General features: G+C 39.8%; 2 protein-coding genes across 3 annotated transcripts in view; one reads left to right on the top strand and one right to left on the bottom strand.

Moving 5' to 3' along the window:
- LOC309391005 (uncharacterized protein) lies at nt 1–20,441 on the top strand. The gene is made up of 8 exons (XM_081951014.1): nt 1–80; nt 2,532–2,646; nt 5,081–5,265; nt 10,699–10,853; nt 11,270–11,432; nt 12,150–12,308; nt 13,676–13,840; nt 17,609–20,441. Exons 3-8 carry the CDS (start codon nt 5,110–5,112, stop codon nt 17,666–17,668), a joined length of 858 nt encoding a protein of 285 aa, XP_081807140.1. The 5' UTR covers nt 1–80; nt 2,532–2,646; nt 5,081–5,109; the 3' UTR covers nt 17,669–20,441.
- The window catches only part of ZBTB10 (zinc finger and BTB domain containing 10), a 23,359-nt gene continuing 15,528 nt past the window's right edge, over nt 19,997–27,827 (bottom strand). For both annotated transcript variants that reach the window (XM_081951013.1, XM_081951012.1), the window contains 3 exons: nt 25,689–25,826; nt 23,664–23,836; nt 19,997–22,559 (listed from right to left, as the gene is read on the bottom strand). In XM_081951013.1, the coding sequence (XP_081807139.1) occupies nt 22,254–22,559; nt 23,664–23,836; nt 25,689–25,826 (617 nt within the window). In that variant the 3' untranslated portion in view covers nt 19,997–22,253. The remainder of the gene's footprint in view (nt 22,560–23,663; nt 23,837–25,688; nt 25,827–27,827) is intronic.

Raw genomic sequence — 27,827 nt, 5'->3', positions numbered from 1 at the left:
CTAGAGAGAAAGCTAAGAATGCTACACACATCCCACTTAAAGTTACTAGAAAAGCCACAACGATATTGCAGACTCTGAAGGTAACTTCTGTTAAGGTTTTGTTTGGTTCTCTTGCATTAGCATTCCAATGTCAGTATCCTCAACAATCATTACAGGTTTCTGTGGCCATATGAGATGCTCTTTCTATAGCACCTTCATGTTGCTTTTAAGTTGGCATTTCTTTAAGCATCGTTAAGATACCCTGTCTAAAAAATAAATCTGTCAGTTTTAATAAAGCGTCATGTTCATTCGAAAGGAAAATTATCAACGATATCTTTGTATTTGCACTGGCTCTTTATAGAATAGTCTTTTCATTTTATTTAAATCATAAATATGTGTTATAACATCACATAATTACCTGTTTGTAGAAATAACCCATCCTTGCAATTGCTTGTAGAGCAGTACTTTAGATGATCTCATCATATTTATTTATTCCTTAATTTGATGCCTTTTCTTCATTAGTTTATGGATTAATGTGCAGCCACTTTAGGTAATTCTGCCTATTGTGTAAATCGAGGTAACCAAGTTATGTTAATAAACTGTGGTTCAGTTAAACTAAGTAGTGTATATGTAAACAAGCTAATCTAATATGACACTGAGCTACCCCATTGCTTGGGGGATTCAGCGGCATCAATAAGTGTCAATTCTTAGTGACCACATACTGTAGGTAAATTTTCTCCATGATGATTTTTTCCTAGTCTGGTCCTTAATAATAATAATAATAATAATAATAATAATTTTATTTGATTAGCCGCAACCCTCTCCCGAAGGACTCGGGGCGGCGTACAATCAAAACGGATAAAAATACACATAAGACAAACATATATACCAAAAAGAACAGAGACATATACATATGTGCATGGAGGAGAGTTGACTTATAAGTGAAAGACAATTAAAAACACAATTTAAAATCCCCTTAAATAAAATTACTAAATTAAAAAACCCATCAGGAGCGATACGAAGTTATGGTTGAGCCAGGCCAGCTATTTGGAAAAGGTGGGTCTTGAGCTTGACACGGAAGGAGCGGAGGTCAGTAGTGGTCCTAATATCCGGGGGGAGGTCATTCCACAGGGCTGGGCCCGCCACAGAGAAGGCTCTGCTCCTAGGCGCCGCCCCATGGCACTGTCTGGTGGACGGCACCTGGAGAAGTCCCTCTCTGTGCGAGCGGATGGGTCGTAGGGATGTATGGGGCAGAATACGATCCCGCAGGTAACTAGGTCCTGAGCCATGGAGCGCTTTAAAGATCGTAATCAAGACCTTGAAACGCACTCGATAGACCACAGGAAGCCAGTGCAGCTCGCGCAGGAGAGGTGTCACATGGGAGTACTTAGTACTCCCCATAATCACCCGCGCGGCCGCATTCTGGACCAACTGCAGTCTCCGAGTGCATTTCAAGGGAAGCCCCATGTAGAGAGCGTTACAGTAGTCCAGGCGAGACGTCACCAGCGCATGGGTGACTGTGCGTAGGGCATCCCGGTCCAATAGGGGGCGCAATTGGCGCACCAGGCGAACCTGGTGGAACGCCCCCCTGGCCACGGCCGTCACATGTTCATCCATGGACAGCCTGGCATCCAGGAGGACGCCCAAATTGTGCGCCCGCTCCACGGGGGCGAGTTGAATGCCCCCAATGGCCAGAGATGGAATTATCTGGTTGAACCGGGGAGCCGGAACCCACAGCCACTCCGTCTTGGAAGGGTTGAGCCTGAGTCGGTTGTCATCCATCCAGACCCGTACGGCTTCCACACACCGGGACATCACTTCGACGGCCTCGTTGGGGTGGTTCGGGGTGGAAATGTACAGCTGAGTATCATCAGCGTACAGATGATATCCCACCCCGAAACCACGGATGATCTCACCCAGCGGCTTCATGTATGTGTTGAACAGGAGTGGCGAGAGGACCGACCCCTGTGGCACCCCACAAGTAAGGGGGCATAGGGTCGACCTCTGCTCCCCTGCCAACACACGTTGCGTCCGGCCAGAGAGGTAGGAGCCGAACCACCGCAAAACGGTGCCCCGGACCCCCAACCCCTCCAGTCGGTGCAACAGGATACCATGGTCGATGGTATCAAAAGCCGCCGAGAGGTCTAATAGGACCAGGATAGAAAAACAACCCCTATCTCTGGCCCTCCAGAGATCATCTACCAACGCGACCTTCAAGTGCATTAATCATTGCAGTAACATCCACTTTGCTATTAGTTTTCCCTTCCTTTCCTTTCTTCTGTTTCATTCCATCTTTCTAGGTTATAGGAGCTAGGTCTTCAATCATGCATCCAATGTATGATAATTTGAGCCCATTCACTTGTGTCCCAAATGAAAACTCACGAATAAATGAAAATAAATGAAAATTCATTTATTTGATAATCTATGTTTGTTTTCTTGGTTGCCTGTGATATTCTCAGCAGTGTTCTCCAACATTCAAAAAGCGCTTTTACTAGTCTTTTAGCTGAAATAAGTGCATTTACATGAAATTAATCTATTGCATATTTTCAAAGGAACTGGAAGCCACCATAAACAGAACAGAAATAGATATAGCAAAGAAAGAAAATAGCACCAAACATTATGAAACTGAAACTCAAGCAATACACAAACGTCTTCAAGTACTGTCTGGTAATGAAAAACTCTTCTCCTCATCGGGTGTCATTCTTGCTATTAAGCTAAATTTATGTATGTGAACTGGATCACTGCAGTATAGAATGTGACTATATTCTATATTCTGATAATGGATTATCAGAAATTGGGAAAATCTGGCTTTACAAGACAGGAGCTTTGTGTTGCAATCACACTTGTAATACCAAGCAAAGCTGTCTTTTTCTTTTTTTTAAGATGAACATGTGTAGAAGTCCAGAGGAAAAGGAGAAAGAAGACTGTTACTCTAACCAGCAGGGACGTGCGGTCAGGGGAGGCAGGGGAGGCAGAGCCTCACCTCTCTTCATGAAATAATAGTATATAATATTATATAATATTATATTATATATGTATGTATGTATGTATGTATATGTATATATATATATATATATATATATATGTATATGTATATGTATATGTATATGTATATGTATATGTATATGTATATGTATATGTATATGTATATATAATATTATAATATTATAATATTATATACATCTGTCCGGCTGCGCCCGGGAGCTGCGGAGTCAGAAATGTCGGCGCTCCCGGATGACGAAGGCACGAAAGCGACTCGTCGTTCCCCAGTCGCTTTCGTGCCTTCGTCATCTGGGAGCGCCGACAACATTTCTGCCTCCGCCCTCCGCAGCCCCCGGGCGCGGCCGGACGGATGTAGCCACAGTGACGCCGAGGTGGTCCGGGCGGACGAAAGAGCGAGCGAGGCAGCCTGATCCTCGGTCGCTCGCCCGCCGGACTGCCTCAGCGCCATTCTGGCTACCTCTGTCCGGGCGTGCCCAAGAGCTGCGGAGCTGCGGAGTCAGAAATGTTGTCGGCGCTCCCAGATGACGAAGGCACGAAAGCGACTCGTCGTTCCCCAGTCGCTTTCGTGCCTTCGTCATCTGGGAGCGCCGACAACATTTCTGCCTCCGCCCTCCGCAGCCCCCGGGCGCAGCCAGACGGATGTAGCCACAGTGACGCCGAGGCGGTCCGGGCGGACGAAAGAGCGAGCGAAGCAGCCTGATCCTCGGTCGCTCGCCCGCTGGACTGCCTCAGCACCATTCTGGCTACCTCCGTCCGGGCGCGCCCGAGAGCTGCGGAGGGCGGAGGCAGAAATGTTGTCGGCGCTCCCGGATGACGAAGGCACGAAAGCGACTGGGGAACGACGAGAACCTTCCTGCCTGTGCTGGATTTCACGCGCTCCTCGCAACTGCAATATGCAGTCGCGAGGAGCGCGCAAAGTCCAGCAGAGGAGCGCGCAAAGTCCAGCAGAGGCAGGAAGGTTCTCGTCGTTCCCCAGTCACTTTTGAGGACTGTGGAGCGCGAGCCGGCAGAGCACGCTCAGGAAGGCGGGGAATGGGATCACGTGTGCTGGAGGCTGAGGCAGCCTGAGCCTCCAGCACACGTGGTCCCATTCCCCGCCTTGCTGATGATGTCACCAGCCTCACCAGCCATAAACCTCACCACACGTCACTGCTAACCAGTATAGGAAATTCAGGCTTTCCCAACATTTGCTAGATTAGGAAATATGAATATTTGTTTGATGTCTATTATAATACCCATTTTGGAGCAGATGCTATTTATGCATGTTGCATTACAATCCTAAATCATAGTTTATAAACTACAATTGGGCCAGTTGGTAAGCCTTTCTTAAGATTATCATTGCTCAAACAATATATGAATCCAGTCACTTCTGATACAAGTTTCCTTTCTTAGGTGGAATAAGGCACCAAAAATTCTTTTCTAAAACTTTTTAAACAACATCTGCTATATTTCTTCCATGAGTGGGGAGAGTTCCATAGTATAAACTATACTACTATAGAATTCTCCATTCATAGCTGAATTTACTACCGCCCCTCAACCTCTTTTATATATTAAAAAAACCCTATCGCAATTAGATATTTCCCTCTCTACTAAAACCACAATAATGGAGGACACTGAATCTCAGATTGCTAGAGCCAGCATTCCCATCTGCATTGCTGTTGGAAGAAGTACGGTAATCCGGGCAAAAGGAAAAAAAAATAGAGCTCCGAGATTTTGAATGCAAAGTTGTCTAGCTATCTTCCTGGACTGAGGGACACTATAATACAAACACATAACTCTGTACACATTGTTTGTGTGTTTACACAACAAAAATAGCCTAGTGGTTTTCAAGAAGTTGCACATAAGGTGGTGCAGCAACTCAAATATTGTTTATTCCCATTCTTCACATACTGTAAGTATGTTTTATCTGGACATAAGCCCTGCTTTGTTTCAGGGGGTTATCTTTCCTAATAAGTAGTTTTAGAGTCCTAGCCTCAGAAACATCTGGAGGCTTAATGTCATAATTCAACTAAGCAGTCACACAAGAAAGGAAATAGATGTTTACAGGAAGACCAGGCATATTTTAAATGTATGGAGCGATCCTGATGATTTCCTGCAGATGCAAGTGCTAAAGAAAAGCTGCTACTAATGGAGGAGGTTACGAAACTGAAGAAAATGCTTGAACACTCTACCCAGGATATTTCACACAAAGAAGCAGAACTGCTAAAAATTCAGAGAGAAATGCAAGAGACTGTGAATTCAGTGAAAGAAAAAGAACATGCTGTCTGTCTTTTGGAATCAAAAGTAAGTTACTGCAGTTAAGACATTTACCAAATGCATTCGTGAAAGAGTTATTGCTATGTTAGAGGCATATATGGTTGGATTAATTTTAATTTTAAAATGAGAGACTTGTGATGAATAGACAATTCTTTCTTAAAAGTGAAAATAATATGCATTTATTACCTAAACTATAATTTATCTAAACTATGTGTCTTCAATAGGCTTTTGCTAATCCAAATAGATGACATTTCTGAAGAGAAATATAACTCCACTTTTTGGAGTACAAACGTTTGCAGTACAAACGTTAAAGTATATATAGTTCTGAAAACTTTGGTCATTATGTAGATCTACTCATACATAAAGTAAAAATTTCTGACTTGGATTATTTGAAGATCAAGCCTATTTTATTTCTTAGTTCCTGAAAAGTGATTTTGGAACTTTAGTTCTATGAAATGGCCAGTCATCTCTGTCAATTAAGCCTTCAGTCTTGTCATGAAACAACAGCCTTCATTAGTTTAATGGGAAGCCTTGGGCATTAAAATTCATGTTCATGTCTGCTCTAATGGAAATTGATTAAAATTGATATTATTCAGAGCTAGCTCTAGTATTAAAATGAATACGGCTTCCAGAATTATGGACAGGGATGCCCATCAACCTGCTCTAGCAATGAGTGCCCATTTTAGTAAAACTTGAATTAAAATCTGGTGAAATTTGGCTTAATCGCAAGGAACAAGATGCATAGATACTAGTGTTATGACAGATGCAATATCTGATAACAAATGGGCAATCTGGAAGGTTAGTGCATAAATGCTATATAAGCAATAGATAATAAGTGTATATTCCTTATGCTAGAAATGGGGTGTCAAACCTGCAGCTCACGGGCTGGATGCATCATGCCTTGGCCACGCCTACCGCCGGTTTAGTGAACGGAGAAAATGTCAGTTCATCTTACCTGAACTGCATGTCTAGAAGCGATCGTGGGACGAGGCACACGTGGGTATTAACAGGGCCCATTTGCCAGGAGACTGAGGTAAATTTGAGCCACTCCCTCTGCTTCCTCCTCGTGACTTCCCAAATTAACTGATGGTCCAGTCCAAGAAGAGCCTGGGAAGGAAGGGAACAAGAACAAGGGACAACAACTAGAACCAACAGACCCACAAGGTCCGCAAACCAGGGCCGTTGGGACCAATGGGACGCTATCAGAATCACTTCTGCCCTCTCTAGCACTAGCTTCCTCAGAACCCCGGGAAGGAGAGGAAGCAGAGGGAAGGCGTAAAGGAGTCCGGACGGCCATTTGCAACGAAGGGCGTCGACGTCCACTGCTCCCCATGCTGGGAACCGCAAGATGAACCTTGGAACCTGGGCATTCGACGGGGCGGCAAAGAGATCCACTGTCGGCCGACCAAACCTCTGACAAATCCGCTCGAAGATGCTTGGATGTAACTGCCACTCCCCGTAGTCCACCGTCTCCCTGCTGAGCCAATCTGCCTGTCGGGTGTCCACCTCGGAGATGTGCTCCACCCGAATCGATGAGATTCCATTCCACCGAGTTGCCCCGTCGAACTGCTTCATTGCCTAGTGCCAATTAGTGTGTGCCCCCTTGCTTGTTCACATGGGCCTTGGCCACCACATTGTTCATCAGGACCAGGATATGCTGACCGACCACCACTTCCTTGAAGTACCGAAGCGCCAAGTGAATTGCCCTGAGCTCCAGCCAGTTGATGTTCATCTGCAGATCTGCGGGCGTCCACCTGCCCTGCACTATCTGGGACTGCAGGTGTGCCCCCCAGCTGAACATACTCGCATCTGTAGTCAGGACCAACCTGTCTGGCTCCCTGAAGAGGGAACCTTTGGCCAGGGCTGGCGACATCCACCAACGGAAGGAGAGAAACACCTGGGGTGACACCAGAACATTGAAGATGGTGTCACACTTCCCGTCTCTCTGGTGCGGCAGCAGGAGCCACTGTCACTCTCTGGCATGAAGGCGAGCTCAAGGCACTATCCCGATGCAGGAGATAAACTTGCCCAGGAGCCTGGAGAAAAGGACTACGGGAACAGAACGTGTCTTGTGGATCTCCCGGATCAACTCCAAAATACTGTCCCTACGCTCCTGTGACAAAAACACTTCACACGCCACCGAGTCAATGATGGTCCCTAAATGCTGGAGCTTATTGGTAGGGGCTAGATTAATCGAGAACCCCAGGGACCGCAGGGTGGCAATTGTGAGATTCAAATCCCTCTTAGCTCAGTCTGCTGTAGTGGCCAGCACGAGAATGTCATCAAGGTAACAATGTAACCAGACAGGGAAGGACCTAAGATGGCCTGCAGCTACAGCTAACACCTTGGTGAAGGTTCTAGGGGCAGATGTCAAACCAAAGGGAAGGGCCCTGTATTGGTAGTGCACTCCACCCTAGGCGAATCTGAGGAATTTACGACGGTCCGGAGCGATCATAATGTGAAGGTAGGGTTCCGTGAGATCAATGGAGGCTAATTAGTCACCCTGCCTGATGCCCTCCAATATGGACTTGAGAGAGGCCATCTTAAACTTTTGGTAGACCAGTCTGGAATTTAACAATTTTAAATCTATGATGGCTCTCCACCCCCCTGAACTCTTAGGAACCACAAACAGGTTGGAATAAAACCCTAAACCTCTCTCCGCTTCCGTAACTAACTCCACTGCCCTGATGTCAAGCAAATGCCGAATGGCCTTGCGCGTAAGGGAACGTTTTGCCAGATTCTTGGAGGAAGGGAAAAGACAGAACCTATTCAGGGGATAAGAACGAAACTCTAACTGTAAACCAAACTCAATTGTGTGAAGAACCCATGCATCAGTAGTCATGTGCTTCCAGCGATCCGCAAACAAGGTAAGGTGGCTGCCGATCGGGTGATCCGACCCCGAATTGCTTGTTTCTGTGGAAGGGACGGCCACCCCCCACCCCCTTGAAATGGACCCCTACTGGGCTGTTGGTACCTGTATCTGTCCCTAGAAAAATGCCTATCTCCCTCTCTGGCATATCTGGATGCAGAATACTTCGGCTGTTGGAAGTGCTGCTCAGGGGTTTGGTATGGGGACCTCCTTGGGTAAGGCGCAGGGCGGTGGTCAGAGCGCTTAGTCATAGAGGGGAAGACCTTGCGCTTATTCTTATTCTTGATTAGGATAGGGTCAAGAGATGCTCCAAACAGCTTGTCTCCCGTACACCAAATGCCACTTTGCCCGAGACTCTGCTTGCCAATTGCGCAGCCAGAGCAGGCGCCTGGAAGCCACCGAACAGGATAGAGCCCTGGAAGAATACTTCACCGCATCCAGCGTGGCGTCAGCTGAAAACTGAGTGGCCTCCATCAGTTTCTTGATGTCCTGTAGTAGTCGCATGTCAGAAACGGGGGTTCTATCATGAAGCTGCTCCAGCCAAAGCAGAGTGGATCTGTTAAAAAATGAAGCAGCAGCTGCCACCGTTATTGCCCATGTTACAGCCTGAAAGGTCTTGCACAGACCCATTTCCGCCTTCTTCTGCCTTCAGACGGTTGGAAATATCACCGGTCACCACCGCAGAAGTGGAGGCCAGGCCAGCCACTAGGACATCTATGGATGGCACCTGCAGTGCTTGAGTGAAGGCTGCATTAAGATTATAAAACCTGCGATCATTACTGCCTGTAGTGGGAAACCTGCCAGGCTTTGCCCACTGAGATTTGAGCACTTCTATAAATAAATCAGGTGTAGGAATCTCTTCCTTTTCAACTTGTGGCTTATAAAAGGGCCCCTTCTTGGTCCCCCCACTGGAAGTGGAACCAGTAGCGGCTTGAGAAGGGGCTGGAGTGCTATCCAGATCTGCAGTAGCCCTGGCCTTGCAAAGCAGGGAACCAAACAAGGCGGGAGGGAACAAGCCAGCAATAGGAGGGGCCTATGGAACCTGGGGATCTTCATCCTCAGAGAAGGCTATATCCTTCTGTCCCTCTTCCTCTAATCCAGACCCCTCACTAGTTGTGGAAGGGGAATCCGATCTGCGCTCTCTAGCTGCAGAAGATTGGGGTTGATCTGGATGACCTCGTGGGATACCATGAGATTTTCATCTAGAGGCTTGAAATTGATGCTGCATGCCTGATGAGATGCCCTGAGCAATTGCACGGGCAATCACATTCTGAAAACCCTCAGAAAGCTCTGGATAAGCAGGTGAGAGGCTGGGAGGCTCAACAGACTGAGGAGCCAAGCATGGCCTGGAAGAAGCCGTTGCCCTGTGGCCAAAGGGGTATTCCCGGTGTCCTGAAGACTGGGCTGGAGACAGAGGAGGGGATAGTGGGCTAGCATCCCTCTCCAAGCTACATGGAGAATCTGGGGAGCCCAGTTGGACCCCTGGCAGGGGTAAAGGCCAAAGAGGAGAATGTGACCTGGATGGGGAAGGACTGACCTCCTCCCTAAGCCTTCTGCCTGTCGCTCTGGTAATGTGGGGCTCTTTGCTATGTGCTCTCTTCCTAGCAGATTTATAAGTGGCCTTCTTAGATGTAGGCCTCCCCCTCGATACACGGGTTGCCCCCCGGATGGTCTCCTCACCTAGATTCGAATCCCCTGGTGATCTAGGGGCAGCCGCCTCCCCACTCCTCGCAGCCTCCACCATCGCTTCTACTTACAGACGCTGCCTTCCCACCTCCTCTCTATTCCAACCGGCCCAGCTCCTGCGCGCGGTCCGGAGCTCCTTCAGACTGGCGCAATCCTCTGCCTTGCTGCCGATCCGCAGCCCAAATAAGCCGGCCCACCGCCGATCAAAGGGCCCTCTCCGGATTACCAGCAGAGCACAGGCCCGAAGAGAACCTTTTCCTTCCTGGCAGTGTTTCTGTACACCTGTGGTGGCTTGAAACATGCGCCGATCCTTGCACCCCTCCACGTGTGTCCCAAGATGGCCGCCATCTAAAATGGTGACCAATGCCGAGCTGGCTCCGACCAAGCCACTCATTCAGTAGCCTCTGGAGCATTCTGTGACCCCTACTGATGGATCTAGGGGTCGCGCGGTACAGCACCCTCTCCTTTAACCGCCCGGCGGTTCGAGGGCTCCCATGTGTGCAACAGGTCCGACTTGTGCGAAGTCAAAACAGAAATTTAAACAGCACAGAGACGCAAGGAGAGAGGTGGGAGGAATCACAAATGGAAAAGAACAAGACAAGATACAAGGAACAAAATACCTCTAAAACCAAGTGGAGAGTCAAAGTTACTCCTTCTGGGCCGAAGACTGAGGTTAATTTGGGGAGTCACGAGGAGGAAGCATAGGGAGTGGCCTCAAATTTACCTCAGTCTCCGGCCAAATGGGCTGTGTTAATACCCACATGTGACTCCTCCCATGCCTTGTTGTGAGTTTGACACCTCTGCTCTATAGTCTTACCAGAAGAATCCTTAATGATGCTTCCAACAACAGCAAATCCTGACAGAAGGGAATGTTTAGCATTCATTTTATTATATGTTTTATTTAGTGTCAGCAGAAGATTTGGCAGTACCAAGACATGGAAAAAAACCTTTCAGAACTCAGATCACAGTGCACACAACTGCAAGCATTGCTTTACCGCTTAGAAGAGAAATTATCAACGAGGTCCCAATCTGCACAAGAGACTTTTGTTAAGGAACTTAGGTAAAGACGTTTGCGTTATCCACCTTTTAATATTTTTAGAACTATTCAGTATCTCTTGTTCACACTGGATAGCTAAGCATTTCTGCATAATCATCTATAGCAGTGATTCTCAACCTTCCCAATGCCGTGATCCTTTAATACAGTTCCTCATGTTGTGGTGACCCCCAACCATAAAATTGGTGTCTCGGTTCCTAAGACCATCGAAAATATGTGTTTTCCGATGGTTTTAGGCGACCCCTGTGAAAGAGTCGTTCGACCCCCAAAGGGGTCCCGACCCACAGGTTGAGAACCACTGATCTATAGTACAGCATAGTATAGTAATAAAATCAGGAGAGATAGTGGTAGCATAGAACTTTAAAAGAACCTTATTTTTGATTGATCCATTACAGCTAATATTTAAAATGTTTTATACTTAGTGAGGAAGCTGAAAAATTAAGGCAGATACTCAAGGAAAATGAGCTTTCAGCTGATGAAGATAAGTATTTGCTCAACAAGATGGCAGAAGATTGTGGACATTTGACAAAGGAGAATAGTCTTTTACATGCACAAATACAGAAAGGTACCAAGCATCTAAACCAGGTAGGCCTCACGTGTTTGTCAGATTCCAATCTTGAAAAAATTAAAAGAAGCCACACAAAAATTTCAGTCCAAGATTTCTTCTCTGTAAATTATTAATTTCCAGAACATTGATTGACAGATCCATGCAAAAATACATAACAGAACATTATAAATTTGAAGGATTTTACTATAGTAATAGCCATAAAGGATAAAATAACAGAAGACCTTTAAGGAAATTCTATTATGTCTTGTGATTGGAAAAGTAGTAATAGGAATTTTATGGCTTAGGCACTGAAATCAGCTGTCTATTTTACTGCTATTTCACTACTATTTTCCAAAATCATTTCTTCATATTTTCAGGATTCAGTGAGGCCAAAAGTGATCAAGAACTCCAATTTTTTCCGATATCCTCTGTCTCTCAACCTCTGTCTTCCATGCAGCAGAGAATTAAATAATTCTTACCAAATTCTGAGTTGATCTCTTGCATGAGAAGACTGAAATTAGTTTGAAACTAATGAAATATGAAATCAGTTGCACTCCTAGTTGCTCACCCCTTTCTTACAGACAAGGTGGTGCTACTGCGTGTGCAACATGCTCCTTTTTTAAAAGAAATGGTAGATATGTAATTATTTGCAGTCTTATTATATGTGTGAAGTTAAGAGAAATAGCAGTAGCACATCAGAGGAAAAGATAACATGATTCTTTTTACTAATACACTAACTAATATAAATGCTGTAGGAAAGGCAGCTGAGAGAGGAGGAGACTACTTCCTATTCAAGAAGAGTGTCTGAGCTAACATCAGGAAGAGAGAAAACATGGCAACTGAAGCGGAAACTCACCCACTTGAAGACTCTGTTACAAAACCTAAGACAGAAAGTTCTTAAAGCTCAGGAACAGGTTGTAACAATATGTTATGTAACTCAAATTCCATTGGTAGAACATAGATGTACCTGGGGAATTAAGTAATGCTGGAGATGATCTATCTCAGTGTCTGAAGGCTCTGAGAACCACTCAGTATTAATCGTGAACCACTTCATACTGAGTGGTTCTGGTTTTTAGGACCTGCTGGTTTTACAACTTTCCCATTTTCCGTGCTGGATGGAGATATAATGTCCCAGACAGACAGCTTGACAATCTGGGGTCCTTCTAGAATCATGACTCCTGCTTGAAGAGCAGGTGGCAGTTTTAGCTAGGAGGGCCTTTGCATAACTTCACATTGTGTGCCAGTTGCATCTGTTCCTACGTTGAGGACATCTCCTCATAGTCACTAGTCACCTATTTGGATTACTGTAATGCACTCTACCTGGTGCTATCCTTGAAGAGTTTCAATTGGTGCAAAATATGTTACTTATGTGTGTTCCTAGCAGAACACAGATTAAGCCACTGCTCTGTGAGCTGCATTGATTGCCAGTTTGTTTCCAGGGCAAATTCAAGGTGCTGTTTTTGATCTTTAAAGACCTAATTCTATGGAGTTAGCTATCTGAGGAATTGCCTGTTCCTGATTACATCTGTTCATTTGTCCAGATCCAAGAGTCCCATTGGCTAGGGAGCAACATTTGCTGGACCCTAAGCAACAGGACTTCTCTGCTGTGGCTACTGCCTTATGGAATAGTTTCCCACAAAATGAGGCTGAATTTATCACTTAGATAAATAATATTTATAATATTACTTTAGTATTTATTACCTCTTTTTAACTTTGTTATTCATTGGTTAGAGTCACTTGTGAGGTGGGCAGCTTTATAAAGTTGATAAATTTGATAAATAAATAAATTAAACTCAAACACAAGAGTCAATATACATTCCATTTCTGTACTAGGGAATTCTAGTAATATCCCTTGGATTTTGCAGAGTCAAAATTAAATTTAAATTAAAACAAGTTTAGTTTTTATCCTACCCTCACTTTGTAGAAAGTGATTTCCAGTATGGTATTTGACAGCGTTGTCCTCAACATGAAAAAAGCTTACTTTTAGCATATAAATTCACCCATGCATGAAACATGCTTAAGATCGTATATAATTATACCAGCATAATTAAGGATAAAATTTAGGTAGTCTTTGAATCATTGTCTATGACGTTGTAAGAATTGACAGTAAATGTGACTTATGTAAAATAAATGTAAATATATCCGTCCTGAACAATCTTCCTTATTCCATTAAAATCAAGGAAGCCTACAGTATAATGCAAGCATGTCATTTAACTAGACATTTTAAAATAATATTGAGGTTTAGACACTAATTAATATATTTCAAAATCACTGCAAATAGTTACTGCATCTACAAGAAAGAAAATCTGCGGATCACAAAAGGCAACATCTTCATACACAACTAATTGATTTAGAAAATCAACATATCAAACTGCAACTGGAAAATTCTAAACTAAGAACAGAGAAAAATCATTGGGTGGAACATATTTCTCAAATACACAAACAGGTATCTTAAGTAACATACCTTTTTATTTACATTCTATGCGTGTAAATGTTGGGGGAAAAACAAGACAGAATCTCTGTAATTGGCTTTCCATATTTAATAATGTCTAGTATAAAATGAAGCAAATGTCTGGTTATGACTCAGAATAAAATATTTATGAAAACTGCAGTTAGAGAGCCAGATACAATTCTGTGAGCGTGCAGAACGAAAACAACCTGTGCATTCCTGCCTGAAATTTACAGTTAGGTGAATTAAGATTACAAAAATCATTAGTCAGGGTTAAACTGCTTCAAAGGAGGATCATCAGTGATTACTATTAGTCATGGCAGCTATTGGGATCTTCATGTTCAGGGGATAACGTATCATTGGAGACTTCGGGATAAGGAAAGAGCAAAGTACAGTATTTGTGTCCTGCTGGATTTCCTTCAGAGGCATGTAGTTGGGGGAAAGGATGCTGGATTATAGTATATGTCAAGTTGAGATCACTGCTTTACACAATGACCTGAGGCTTTTAGTTATATAACTTTCAATAACTAAAGTTTGTTAACTCTAGAACCATTCATAATCCTGCAGTACATGACCTACAGTGTGATCTGAAGTTCATCTAAGAACTGTTACTTCTCACTGGGTGGATGTGGGGCCCACTCCTTTTAAAAAAAACTACTTTGGCTTATTGGTGATTTGAGGCTGTGTGAATTGCTCACTTCAAGTCCTGCCATACCATTTCAGTTGGGCTAGAAAAACAATTTCAAAATGCACATTCTTCTGTATCCGTCTTTCTGTTGCAGATTTGTTTGTTTAGGATCATTTTTGTGCTGCATGATTCATATTTGCTTAGGCTTTGGCTCAGAGAGACCAAGTGACATTTCTCTTGTAGAATCTGGTAATATGCAAATAATCGAATTTGGTATCTAAAAGCTACCCTGGTACATCTTGAAGTGACCTTTATTGAACAGCTATTCGTGAAGAGTATATACATTATACTATATACAATAGGTGCAATCATCATTAACTGCATGACTATAGATGATAGAAACCAAGTTTGATCAAATTTCCTAATATGAGCCTCAATAATCTTTTTTAAAACGTCAATAGAGATCTCTGGATCAAGACAAGTTTCACTTTCATAAACCTGTTTCATAAACAACAGGTTCTGATGGAGCCACCAATATGTGTGCACCATGCTTTGTGGGAGAGCCCTCCAAACACACATCTGATTTGTCATTTGATTGAAGTTATCAATTGAAAAGCTGCTTATTTTAGGGCCTTACATACTTTTTCCAGCAGTCAGTGAATGTTGGCTTAATAATAAAAACATGACACAATGCACTGTTTTTGTCAATCTCTTTATTAATTGAACCTTACTGAAGTTCTGATCACATTGCCACATTGAAGGTCACCATACTGCAGAATTACAGTATGTGTGAAAGATTCACAGACTTCTCTCACCAGTGTATAGTATTTTGTTGCTATAATAACAAGCAGATTGTTAAACCTGCTTTTCCTAGCATCGGTAGAAGGCTTCACTTTTCCTCTAGCTTCAACATCAGTTGCTTTTTTCATTGACACACAAGTGTTGGGGTTAAAGTCTACCATGGAAGCTCACTGGGGTATTTTAATCAGTCATTTTGCATGATGCCAAAAGTGACTGTTATCACCCAACGATCAATTTACTTTTGTAATAAAATGTGATTGGTAGGCAAAACATTCAGAAAATCAAAGAATCAGATTTATAGCAATCAAAGACATACGTTTTAGTGACTCCACATAACTTTGTCCTTTTTGAAGGTTAGCAGAGTAAGGAAATATTTCTTTTGTTTGCTTCTCCATATAGGTTGCAGAATTTAGCTTGCCTTGATAACAAAGTTTGTCAGGCATTTCTAGAAAACTATTATGATTATGGCAAAGGGTAGAGGGCTGTTATTGCAATACCATAAACATTACCTGGGCAACATATAACAAAAATGCTAAAGATATAAAAAGTTAAATGTTTAAGCCATGGTTAGCAATTCAGTAAACTAGTTTAAAGATGGTGTTCCATACTTTAACAGTTCCACAAAAAAGATTCCCGCAAAAGAGACCTTTCTGCATATTTAATAAGTTGACAGGGTTGTCCAGTTCTCATTCTACTGGATAGTTTGTATGACTTTAGAATTTGAGAGCCAGACCTGAAATCAATCCCAAAAGACTGACAACCAGCTAAGGTCTCTACCAGATTAAAATCCCCACAGATGATCCCCACTGCAGCAATTATGACTGTTTTACATTCATTAATTAAAGATTCAGATTTCTGTTTATGCTGAGCAGCTTGCAAATAGTTTAAGGATTAGGCAAATGAAGACTGGAAATTAGTTGCCAAATCAGTCTTCCTGAAGGGTACATGAACTATGACATTTATGTAGGACTCCCCCCCCCCCCCTCCACAGTATTCTTAGAGATATTTTTATTAAATGTTTTGGAAGAATAGATGACTCCATTTCACAATAGGAAAGTTAATATTTTTTTCCAACTTCGTAAGCCTCTTAACAACTATAGCAGCAAATTCTAGGACACGGCTTCAAAAACCCTTATAGCAGTTAAGTATTGTGACAAGTTTTTTTGACTAGAATCCTCATTTAGTGCTTAAAATTCAGTAGATAGTACTATAACCTCTGAAAGGTTATATCATGATAAAATTGTTAAGGGACCAACCAAACTTTCAGAAAAGGACAGGAATCATCTACTCCCTCTCCTTGCCCTATACTAGATCCATTACAGAATTTAGAGTTTGTTATTCAACTTGTTTGAAGACTTGCACTGAAGGAAATGTACTTCAGACTATTAGCTGGCAACTTTTAGCATAAAAGTTTCTAAACTGGCATTTAAAGCTAATAAATTAAGTCTAATCTAAAGGTGTCCAAGTAATTGGATCTGGTAGAAGACAAGAAGTCCACTCCCTCCTTTCTGTAACAACGTTAGACATGAGAAAATTACGCAGCTAGAAATTTGCTTTAAAAGTTCTTCAAAATGCTGATTTTATTATGTACTATCGAATTAGAGATGGTACTCCTGAAAAAACATTTATTTTTCTGAGTTTATACATGAGTACATTGTATTTTTCTGAAACCAGGTCACCATTTCAAATATCTTTTATATATATATATATATATATGTATATGTATATGTATATGTATATGTATATGTATATGTATATGTATATGTATATGTATATCAAACTATTCTCCAAAGCACCTGAGGGTAGAACAAGAAGCAATGGGTGGAAACTAATCAAGGAGAGAAGCAACTTAGAACTGAGGAGAAATTTTCTGACAGTGAGAACAATTAATCAGTGGAACAGCTTGCCTCCAGAAGTTGTGAATGCCCCAACACTGGAAGTCTTTAAGAAGATGTTGGATAGCTATTTGTCTGAAACGGTATAGGGTTTCCTGCCTAGGCAGGGGGTTGGACTAGAAGACCTCCAAGGTCCCTTCCAACTCTACTATTGTATTGTATTGTATGTGTTACAACCCCTGGTATACCCAAATATTTATTTATTTATCAGCACAAATACAACATATATATATATTATATATATATGTATGTATGTATGTATGTATGTATGTATATATATATACACACACACACACACACACACACACACACACACATACTTGTGTATATATATGTGTGTGTGTATATATACACACACACACATATATACATATACAGAGAGAGATATTAATTTAGAATAATTATTGCAATATTCATAATTAACATTTTTTCCTATTGCAGATTGCTGAAAACCATAATGAAATCAGTTTTCTGCGTAGCCATGTTTATAACGTCGTGTGATCTCAACAATTTGAAATCTGAAGTCAATATGGCCTCTATTCCACAGAAGGAGAAAGTGATCACCAATATATTAACAACAAATTGTAGTTCAATGAACTAAGTTAAAAAGTAGTTAATTTTCCCTTATATAATCATCATTCTTTGAAAAGTTTCTTTAAATTTCTTCTTTAAATTAAGTTGTATTTTATACATGGAACTATTTTTTTTTATGACTTAGAGAAATATCTGAAGATAAACTAGGTCTTTTTGCTTTAGATAATATTTTAAGTATTTGTATATTCTCAAGATATTAAATATTAATTTCAAGGTACTTTTAATACTTTTCTCATTATTAATGGATCCAAGTCACATGTGAAATTGTCACAAATTAGTACCAGTGAAAAAATAGGGCTTGCATGGTATTCTTTTTGACATAATTATGTTCAGCATACAAGAAAACTATGTAATGTTTTCAAGATCAACCATCTCAAAGAGCAAATAAATTACCTTTTTAAACTCAGGATTCTTTCCGTAGTCTACTTCTATAAAGGATATGATTCATCAACTCTTCACAATATCTCTAATGGTTAGTGCCATCTGAACCATCCCATTGAGCAGACATTGAGTCCAAATTAACCCATTTATAAAGAGGGGAAATCTAACCACAAAAGTACATGGAATGTACAAACTTACAGCACAGCAGTATGAAGAGAAGAGCTTAGTGCCATGTTGCTGTTGTACATGTTCTATGCAATTCTCTCTACAGCACCAATTCAGTAGAGAATCTATTACTTAGTATAGCCATGCAAATAATTTGAAAGGACACTTCAATTCCCACAACTTTGCTAGCAGGACTATATCATGCTAAAGATTCTGTTTGACTGCTTCAAATATCTTCTCCTGTCTCCTGTTTCAGATAATCTTTTTTGCACACAAATGCATGAACTGTCAAACTAAGAAAAGGTTTATATTAAATCATTGCGTTTTACACTTCTGTTCACTTGGCAAGTTGCTATGATTTTCCCTGCCCCAGCACCAATTAATTGCCTAGCCCTACTACTCCTTTTAGCAGTTCTACTTGGTCTCTCTGCTAATGAACAAAATATACATGATTATGAACATGTCAAAATCTAGACGAGAATGAAGATATTAAGACTTCGGTTTTGGATGCATATTAAGAGTTCCCAGGTTTTTCTTGGAGAGAAAACACCATTTGCAAGAAAAGATAGTGAACCATGATTCAGAATGTTCAATTTAACAATACTTAGCGCAATGTGCATATTCAGTTAGATGGAGCTGGTGGATTTTATCGTATATTTCTGCATAAATAGAAGCGTACCATGCTCTATTGGGTGCTAAAACAATACACATATACAAAAAGTATTTAATATTTTTTTAAACGTTACAAATCCCTGCAGACATATATAAAGGAAAACTGAAATTCAAAGGGGCTTATATAAACTAATTTGATTGAAAAAATAAGTAAGCAAGCAAATTTACGATTTTAAGGCTAGTAGCCAGGCTAAGCAAAGCAAATATATTACCATAATGCCATAATTCTTATAAAGCTATAAACAAAGTCCAGAGCTAAACTAAGGCACATACCCTTAGGAGAGGGAGACTGAGAGATACCATCTACATTATTTCTTGCAGTTTCTTACATTGTAGGCAGTAGCTTAAATATATAAATAAATTTTAAACTATGGACTTTATTCTTTTTATTATGCTTCACATATTTACACGCAACTTTTTAAATTACTATATTTTGCTTTAGTTATGTACATTTTCATACCATAACAGTGTATTTAGGAAATAAAGCTTGCTTAAATAAACATGCTTCTTACCTGAAGCTATTTTGGAAAATTGCTTAATAGTAGTATAGCTAACTGTCCAAATCCAGCTTAAATAAAGGTACTAGATGGATTGATTTTTAATAGCTGTGCAGAATGTATATACCAGAAATCTAAGCCAATTTGAGGATTGATGTAGAAGTTAGGATTCAACAATAACTGATTCTTAATCTCTGGTTTATAAAGAACTTTTTCCAAAATACAAGTGACCAACATTTTTTCCCAATTAGTCATAACCAATAAAAAGATCAGTGTAGAGACAACTACCATGGGGTATGAGTTTAAATTCAACAGTTTTCTTTGATAAAATAATTTTGACAATGCTTATGATTTGTTAAAGGAATAGCCAAAATGTCACACTTAGGATGTAATTTTTTTTAAAAAAAAGCCTGACTAGAGATGCAAAATGCACAATAATTTATCCAAAGCCAACAAAAATCCTGAATATGTCTACAAGTTTTTTAAAAGATAACCCGAACAAATCACAACAATTCTGTAGTGTACCAAGTGTATATTTCAATTTACTGTATTTAATCTAACAACAGATTTGGTCATAATTTACCAGATATACACAAATGATTTAAGTAGCAAAAGGAGATTCGGTTTCAAGAGAGTAAGTAAAATACATTAAGAATGTAAAGCCAGGTCCAGTTTAAGCATTAAGTGAATAGTATGTTATAATAAAGCAGATTTAAGTGATTTTAGGACAAGATAGGTAGATCAATTGTAAACTATTTTATGGGGAATAAATGGGATGAAAGAAATCTTTATACTATAACTTACATATTCACAGAGCAGAACATTTACTTAACGTTTAAAATACTTCCCATTCATATTAGTTCAATAGTTTCCCCACTATTTTCTACTTTGGACCCCAACAGAATTACACATTACTCATTTCAGTCTAGAAGAGAATAAGATGTTTTCAGTTCTTAAAAACAAAACCCAATAACTACTTATCTGTCAGGTTTACAGTGATGTGGAATCTACCAATGATGTATTTGGATAGAAAAGATTATACAATTTAATACCCATATGATTCAGTCTCTGTTTCATCCAGCAGAAACAGTGTCTAACATTAATCCATTGTTGTATTGAAATAAGGAATAATAAAGCTGTCTCTTTAAATATATTTTATATATATTTTATATATATATATATAAACTTTGAACAGATGGAGCACCATTAAGATTCTATCTGTCAAAGCAATTAAGTTTACCACACAACTACCATAATTTAGTTCGCAGATATAAAATAGGAAAATATACTCATTTTAAAGTTAATAAACTCAAATATGGTGACCCTCAACTTATAATACAGTACTATCACACTGGCCTAGCTATGTATTATGATAAATGCTGTGCATATTTATTCACTGTGACATAGTAATATATTGAATGCAGTGTCTAAACTTCAGGTAGCTCACGTGCATTCAGGCTAGATGAAGCTGAGAATTCTAAGCATAAAAAAGGTGCAATACCCTCCCTTCCCTCAGAAAAAAGGCCTGAAATCATTGGTACAATATAACAAGTTTAGAAAAGATTTATGGCTACAAAAATTCAAGTTTCAACTTCTCATCCAAAAACAGAAGCAAAGAGCATTGGGGATAAATAGCTCCAGCAATTATATTAACAATTTTCTTTTTTTAAAAAAGAAGTTCCAGCAAATTAAGCTGCCAAGTTAAACGTAGTTTGTTTGGTATATAAAAGAACCCCCAAAATAGGAGAGAAGCAAAGATTCAGTTTGTGTTTACTTTAATGAAAAGCAAAGGGGCACAAAAAAATAGACAGCCTTATGTCTAATTTTCCACATAACAAAAACTAGACAAAAGCAGACAAATTTGGCTGGACTATTAAAATCAAAAATATCAATTACACTCCTTTTCAGATTCTAGGACTCTAAGCTTTGTGATGGACTGAGGTATACAGTAGTGAATAAAAGTAATAGCCAATAGAATAGTGCTAACAAAAACATAAATTAAAATGGGCAGCCACGCCAAAAAGTGTCTAACATAAAGTTCTTTAAGTGACAAGGAGAACATTTCTTTCATTCCAATCACAATCTTCCTTGCAGTTTTAAATCATTATTAACATTTGGTGAAAGAGCTGTAGCATTTTGCAAACTCAAAAGTACTGAAACCTAAGTAACTCAGGAAATTAAATATCAGTGATTAGGTTTCCAGGACTTGTCAGCTACCATATCCTGACACAATTAAGTGACACAGATTCATGTCATCCAGAAGCTGGATATTTAAACTATTGGGGGAAGGGCAATGGCAAGAGAAGTGAGGTAAAGCCTCCTTTTAGGAAACACAAGCCACGATGGCAGACTAGCCGCTTTTATTCAAAAACTATGATTGGAATCAAGGGAGCCATCTCCAAAAATTGCAATTTATTTCATCCATGTTAAGAAACACATGAATGATTAACATAGGCATAGTTAAGTACTATACCAGATTAGGACCCAAATAGTAATATCCTATAAATAATAAAAATAATTTTTACTTTGATAATTGACTGTAGGTGTGAGGACTCTATATAATTCAACCAAAAGACTGTATGCTTTACAGTCCTGTGCAAATATCTTTAAAAAAATTAATAATCCTTTTTTTGCTATAAGGCTTTAACCCTATAAATTTCACAGCAACTTAACTTTCATCCAGCCTGTACCATATTTTTTCCAAGCCTTCAGTCCAAAAATTCAACATGGTCAGTCTGTATGACGTCAAAATAAAGCATCTATAAGATCAAATCTCCTCAGTCTTCTAAAGGCACACAGACTTCCCCAGATTCATCCCACCGAGTCTGCTCATTCGGTTCTTCTATATCATCAGGTAGCTCTTCATCAGCTTCCCCTACTTCATTTTCTTCAAACTCTTCATCTCTAGGAAAATCGGTGTCCTGTACTTGGTCTACTCCCTCTTGTGCTCCTGGCTGAGATTTGTCTGCACAGTCAACACAAACACCGTAACGCCGAGATCCGTGTCTTATTCCAACACTGGCTGCTAGCATGAAAATCTTCTTGCACACCATACATTTGTACTTCTTATCCTTTTTGTGAACCTGCATAAAGGATAGAATTATTACATCAACAGATTTAATGTAGATTTATTAAAAATGATTTAGGCTTCATTATTAATCCAAACTAAGATTTTAATATACTTGAAAGCCACAAATGTTTAAGCCATGGTTTAGTAGATCCCACAAATGGGATCTACTACATCCATATCAAAATTTTGTACTTCACGAGCAATGAAAAAAAATACAAGCTTGTTACTTTGTTCTTGTTATATTTTTCAGCTCCTATTTCTGCCCCAGTTCCTTAGTAAATTGGATTATAAAGTATTGTAGGAGGCAATTTAAAACTTAATATCAGACTTAAATATTACTATATGTCTCAACAATATTACCACTTAAAGCAGATATTTAGTCAGCCTTTAACAAGGAACACCAATCTTGAATTTCCTTCAGCCCTTGAGATTAAAAGGAAATAAACTCTGACACCAATTTTCTTGGCTTTTTAATTACCAAGTACACATTGTAAGGTGCAAAAATTCCACTCTGTATTCTCGTTGCTGAATCAGAGCATAGGAAAATAGCTGAGATGCAGGTTTGTATTTATGACTACTGAAACAAAAGCAAAGCAAGACACTACATATTCATCTAAATCCTGTTTCTGGTTCAACCAGAGAGAAAATAGACCTCTATTCAAACATTTAGTTTATCTACAACAGTAGTCTTCCTGAATAATGAACCAGAGATGTATTTCCATTTTTGCAGTATTTAGGAAAAATGGTACAATTTTTTATTAATTATTTAATTTGTTAATTTTGAATGTTTAAACATATTTTACAGGAACCAATCTGGGTCAGTCACCAGGACCAGAGGTTTAGTCTTCTGAGCTTTTGGACTCATGCTGGAGCCCAGCCTCAAGGAACTTCTCACCATTATCCAATTATAGATGTTAGTTTGTCCAAAAGGACAATATAATTCCAAATATTGACACAGAGAATGCTGTACTTTGAAGAAGGCTACTTATTTAAACACTTTAATTGTAAACTGCACAAATGTGACATCAGTTAGCAGCTATATGAAACATGAGATACCAGAGCAATTCAATACAACAAATATTAAGTTTTATTGTAGCAAACTGTAGATGTTACATACCAAGGAATGTCTTTTTACATGTTCTCTACGAGTAAACAATTTTCCACAAATATCACAGCTGAAAGACCTCACTCCTGTATGAATGAGCAAATGTCTCTTTAGTGTTCTTCTATATTTGGCTACATAGTTACAGTGTGGACACTTCAACTTATTCATGATTAGAGAAGAATCACCTAAAGATCCAAACAAAAGTGATTTAATAAGTTAGCAAAAATATTTTTCAAAATATGATATAACAACATAGTATAATGTTTGTGTATGTATATGTACGTGTTTATATATTGCCATTTAGTACAAAGCTAATATGTGCATACCCATAACACCCAAATTTATTTCACCCATATACCTTAAGTATGTTTACTTATAACTAGTTCATTCACCTCCATTTTTAAGGTGTTAAATTACTTGATTTCCGTGAGACCAAGGCTAAACAGAACATAACACCAATTTACCACATGATCAGAACAGGTTAGCAAAAGTGTGATTTTCAACTGTTTAATACAACCTACATATAACAGCATACATGGTACTTTCTGAAAAATTTTCCAGTGTTTAATTCATCCATTTTTAAGGTCATCAGAAAAGATTGGTGACAATTGTATGTAAAATATTTCAGTGGCTTGAAAGTGTTTAGACAATTATCCTTATTAAATAAACAACATAAAGCATACAAATTGGAAATTTTCTAAAACATACAGAAAGAGACAGAGTGATTTCTGTAATCCCCTAATTTATAAAGGAAGATTTTCAGAAATGTTTCTGTTCAAGGTTTGCCAGAATGCTAATGCAGGTAGGCCTCGACTTACATATGGTTATTTAGTAACCATTTTAAGTTACAATGGCACTGAAAAAAGTAATTTATGACTGCTTTTCGCACAACTGTTGCAACATCCCCATGGTCACATGATCAAAATTCAGACCCTTGGCAACTGACTCATATTTATGATGGTTACAGTGTCCCAGGGCCTGTAATCAACTTTTATGATCTTCTGACAACCAAACTCAACGGGAAAGCCAGATTCACTTAACAACTGCGTTACTAATTTAACAATCGCAGTTTCATGTAGCAACTGTGGCAAGAAAGGTCGTAAAATGGGGCAAAACTCACTTAACAACTATCGCTTAGCAACAGAAATGTTGGGCTCAATTGTGGTCATAACTTGAGGACTACCTGTACTAACATAACCTTGGCAAATAAAAGGCCCTCTAACTAAGAGAGTCGATCACTCATGCATTCTTATATATAAGACTGCAAGTTGAACCAAAATTTTAGGCAAAGCAAATCCCTAGAGCCGTGAAGGCACGCACACATCTGTGGGCACGCATGCTGTCGCCAGCTTCTATTCCAGGTTCTGGTGCGCATGCTGTGACAGAACCTAGAAGAGCAACTGGCTGCCGCACACATGCCCACCGAGCAACGCTCTCGTTTTGGTTCTGCTGCTCCGGCGCACGTGCACGCTCCAATTTTGGCACTCAGTGCCAAAAGGCTAACCATCACTGCCCTAGAAATAGTTTTCAATCTAAAATGTTCAAAACTCTGTACTCCCCCATTGATCCACCAGTTTAAATTAAAATTATGGCTTCTGAAATGATAGAGTTTAATTGAAAACCAAATAAACCAACAAGAAATTTGCTCACCATTAGTATACTTCACAGATGAATTGTACCAAAGTTTCAAAACTTTTTAAAATTGTGCCAGAAATTCAAAAAGCACATTTTTGAATTGTAGCAGAGTTTAAGTACATATGAATGAATGAAGGTAAGGCCACACATATGATTAAACCTTCCAAATTCTGAGAAATCTGTAAAGACAGACTAGGAAAGCTTTTTCTCAAGTTTGAGGGGAACTCTCTCATAACAAATCTTTAGTAGGAAAGAAACATATGCCAGGACCTTCAAAATTCTTATGGTCTGTGAATCTGCAAGTTATCATTCAACAATAGGTATCTTGCTTAAGTTACCATTGCAAATTCTTATATAAATAGAAAATATAAAATTTGAACAGAAGTTAATAGATTTGCTCACCATTTTCCCAGTTTTCTTTTGGCCAGGATTCAGGTAACAATCCATACTTGAAATCATTCGACGTCCCTGGTAATAACCCAAACTTGAAATCATTGGTGATACTAGGAAATATTCCAAACTTGAAATCATTTGAGGTACCTATTATGAGAGTTTTTTTTAAAAAAAATTATACATTGTAAGTTCTATACAAAAGACATATTTACTAATGCAGATAAATACCGTATTTATCGGCGTATAACACGCACAGGAGTATAACACGCACCTTCATTTTAAGAGGGAAATTTCAGGAAAAAAATTTAAATTTCAAATAAAGAACTTTGAAGCAAAATAAGGGTAGCTCAGAACTTTTTTTTATTAATATTATTACCACTTATAAGGTAAATAATGTAAAAGGACAGTAAAAGCAACTATGAACACTGCTGCTTTCACTGATACTATCTTCCACCCTCCCTTCCTTCCTGCCTCCCTTCCAGTTCCCTCCTTCCTCTTTCCTCCTGCCTGCCTGCCTTCTTTCCCTCCTGCTTATCTATGCTTCCTTCCTTCCTTGCACCTCCCTCCCTTCTGCCTGCCTGCCTTCTTTCCTCTTTCCCTATCCTCTTATCCTTCCTTTCTCCCTCCCTCCTTCCCTGCCTCCCTTCCAGTTCCATCCTTCCCTCCTTCCTTTTTTTATTAACTTTTAGTCGGGAGTCCGGGGAGAGGAGAGACGGCTCATCCATTCTCTCCTCCTCTCACCCACACCCCCGCTGTCTAAAGCGCTTCCTTTCGCCCGCCCGAGCTCTTCTGCGGGCGAAAGAAAGCGTTTTAGTCGGGGAGAGGAGAGACGGCTCATCCATTCTCTTCTCTCGCCCACACCCCACTGAGTAGCGCTCCGCAATCCTTTTCTGTGCGCCTGGCGTTTAGATAGATAGCCGGATGTTTTAAACGCCAGGCGCACAGAAAAGGATCGCGGAGCGCTTCGCCCCAACAGCAGCGTTTAAAACATCCGGCTATCTATCTAAACGGCTGCTGTTGGGGCGAAGCGCTCCGCGATCCTTTTCTGTGTGCCTGGCGTTTAGATAGATAGCCGGATGTTTTAAACGCCAGGCGCACAGAAAAGCAGCTGCTTTTGGGGCGAAGCGCTCCGCGATCCTTTTCTGTGTGCCTGGCGTATATCGCCTGGCGTATATCGGCGTATAACACGCATACATCATTTGCCCCCTATTTTTCGGGGGGGAAAGTTCGTGTTATACGCCGATAAATACGGTAAATACCCATACTGTATATAAAAACACAGACAAGCAGTTTCACAAGTAACCTAGTCCTGCGCTATAAGATTTTACCTAGGCATATTGAGTTTCAAGGTTCAAAAGTGGTACATTAAAACTTACATGTGCTATATGCATTAATTTCACATCTTTGGGATGTAAAACACTCTACAAAAACTGAGTTCATTTGAGTATGAGTAGTAATTTGAGTAGTAGTTAATTTGAATATCATCTGGTTCTATGTGCTATCTACTGCAACTAGAAAATTCTACATACAGTTCTACATTCAACACCTAGTCTAATCTGCAATTTATCATGGCTATTTCATAGAGGAAACAAAAACAGATCACTAAGTTTTAACTTCCTGTTTCTATGAATTTTCTATAGCTATCCTGACTGACCTAAAGAACTTTCAGGGACAGAGCAAATAGAAGCATCTTTTGGTTGGCAGAACCTGAGAAAATTATGATAGGAAGGGCTTAAAATGGTGGAGGAATGGGGGAAATTTATAAACCAAGACTCATTATGAATTTTGTTTCACTGAGGAAAGCTAAGCTACAACCAGCACTCAAAAATGGACCTGTTATTGAGGCTTAAAAACCCTTAACAAATAAAATGAAAGATTACATTTAAAAGAGCAAATCCCAAATTGTTTATAAAAAATATATTGAAATCAAAACAAGATATAGAAAAATTAGTGCCTCCTAAAAATGTCTTGAGTTAGGTATGACTGGCAACTGTTTTCAAAAGCTATATTTCAAAATCATTCAAATCTACCAGTGCTGCTTCATATTTAAAATCAACACTATTATTTCTTTTAAAATAGAGAAATGTTTCCCACAAAATGTCCCCTAACTCTCATGTAAGTCTCAAGACGACCAAAATAAATTAGTGT

The sequence above is a fragment of the Natrix helvetica genome, assembly GCF_964273705.1.
Source record: "Natrix helvetica genome assembly, chromosome: 4".
Taxonomy (NCBI): Eukaryota; Metazoa; Chordata; class Lepidosauria; order Squamata; family Natricidae; genus Natrix; species Natrix helvetica.
This window is presented reverse-complemented; position numbering and strand designations above follow the sequence as displayed.

Excerpts from the sequence above, each read along its gene's own strand:
- LOC309391005 (XM_081951014.1), top strand. The coding sequence starts at position 5,110 with ATGGAGGAGGTTACGAAACTGAAGAAAATGCTTGAACACTCTACCCAG. Across the intron at positions 5,266-10,698 it reads TCTGTCTTTTGGAATCAAAA|TGTCAGCAGAAGATTTGGCA; the intron begins GTAAGTTACTGC and ends TGTTTTATTTAG. Across the intron at positions 13,841-17,608 it reads TTTCTCAAATACACAAACAG|ATTGCTGAAAACCATAATGA; the intron begins GTATCTTAAGTA and ends TTCCTATTGCAG.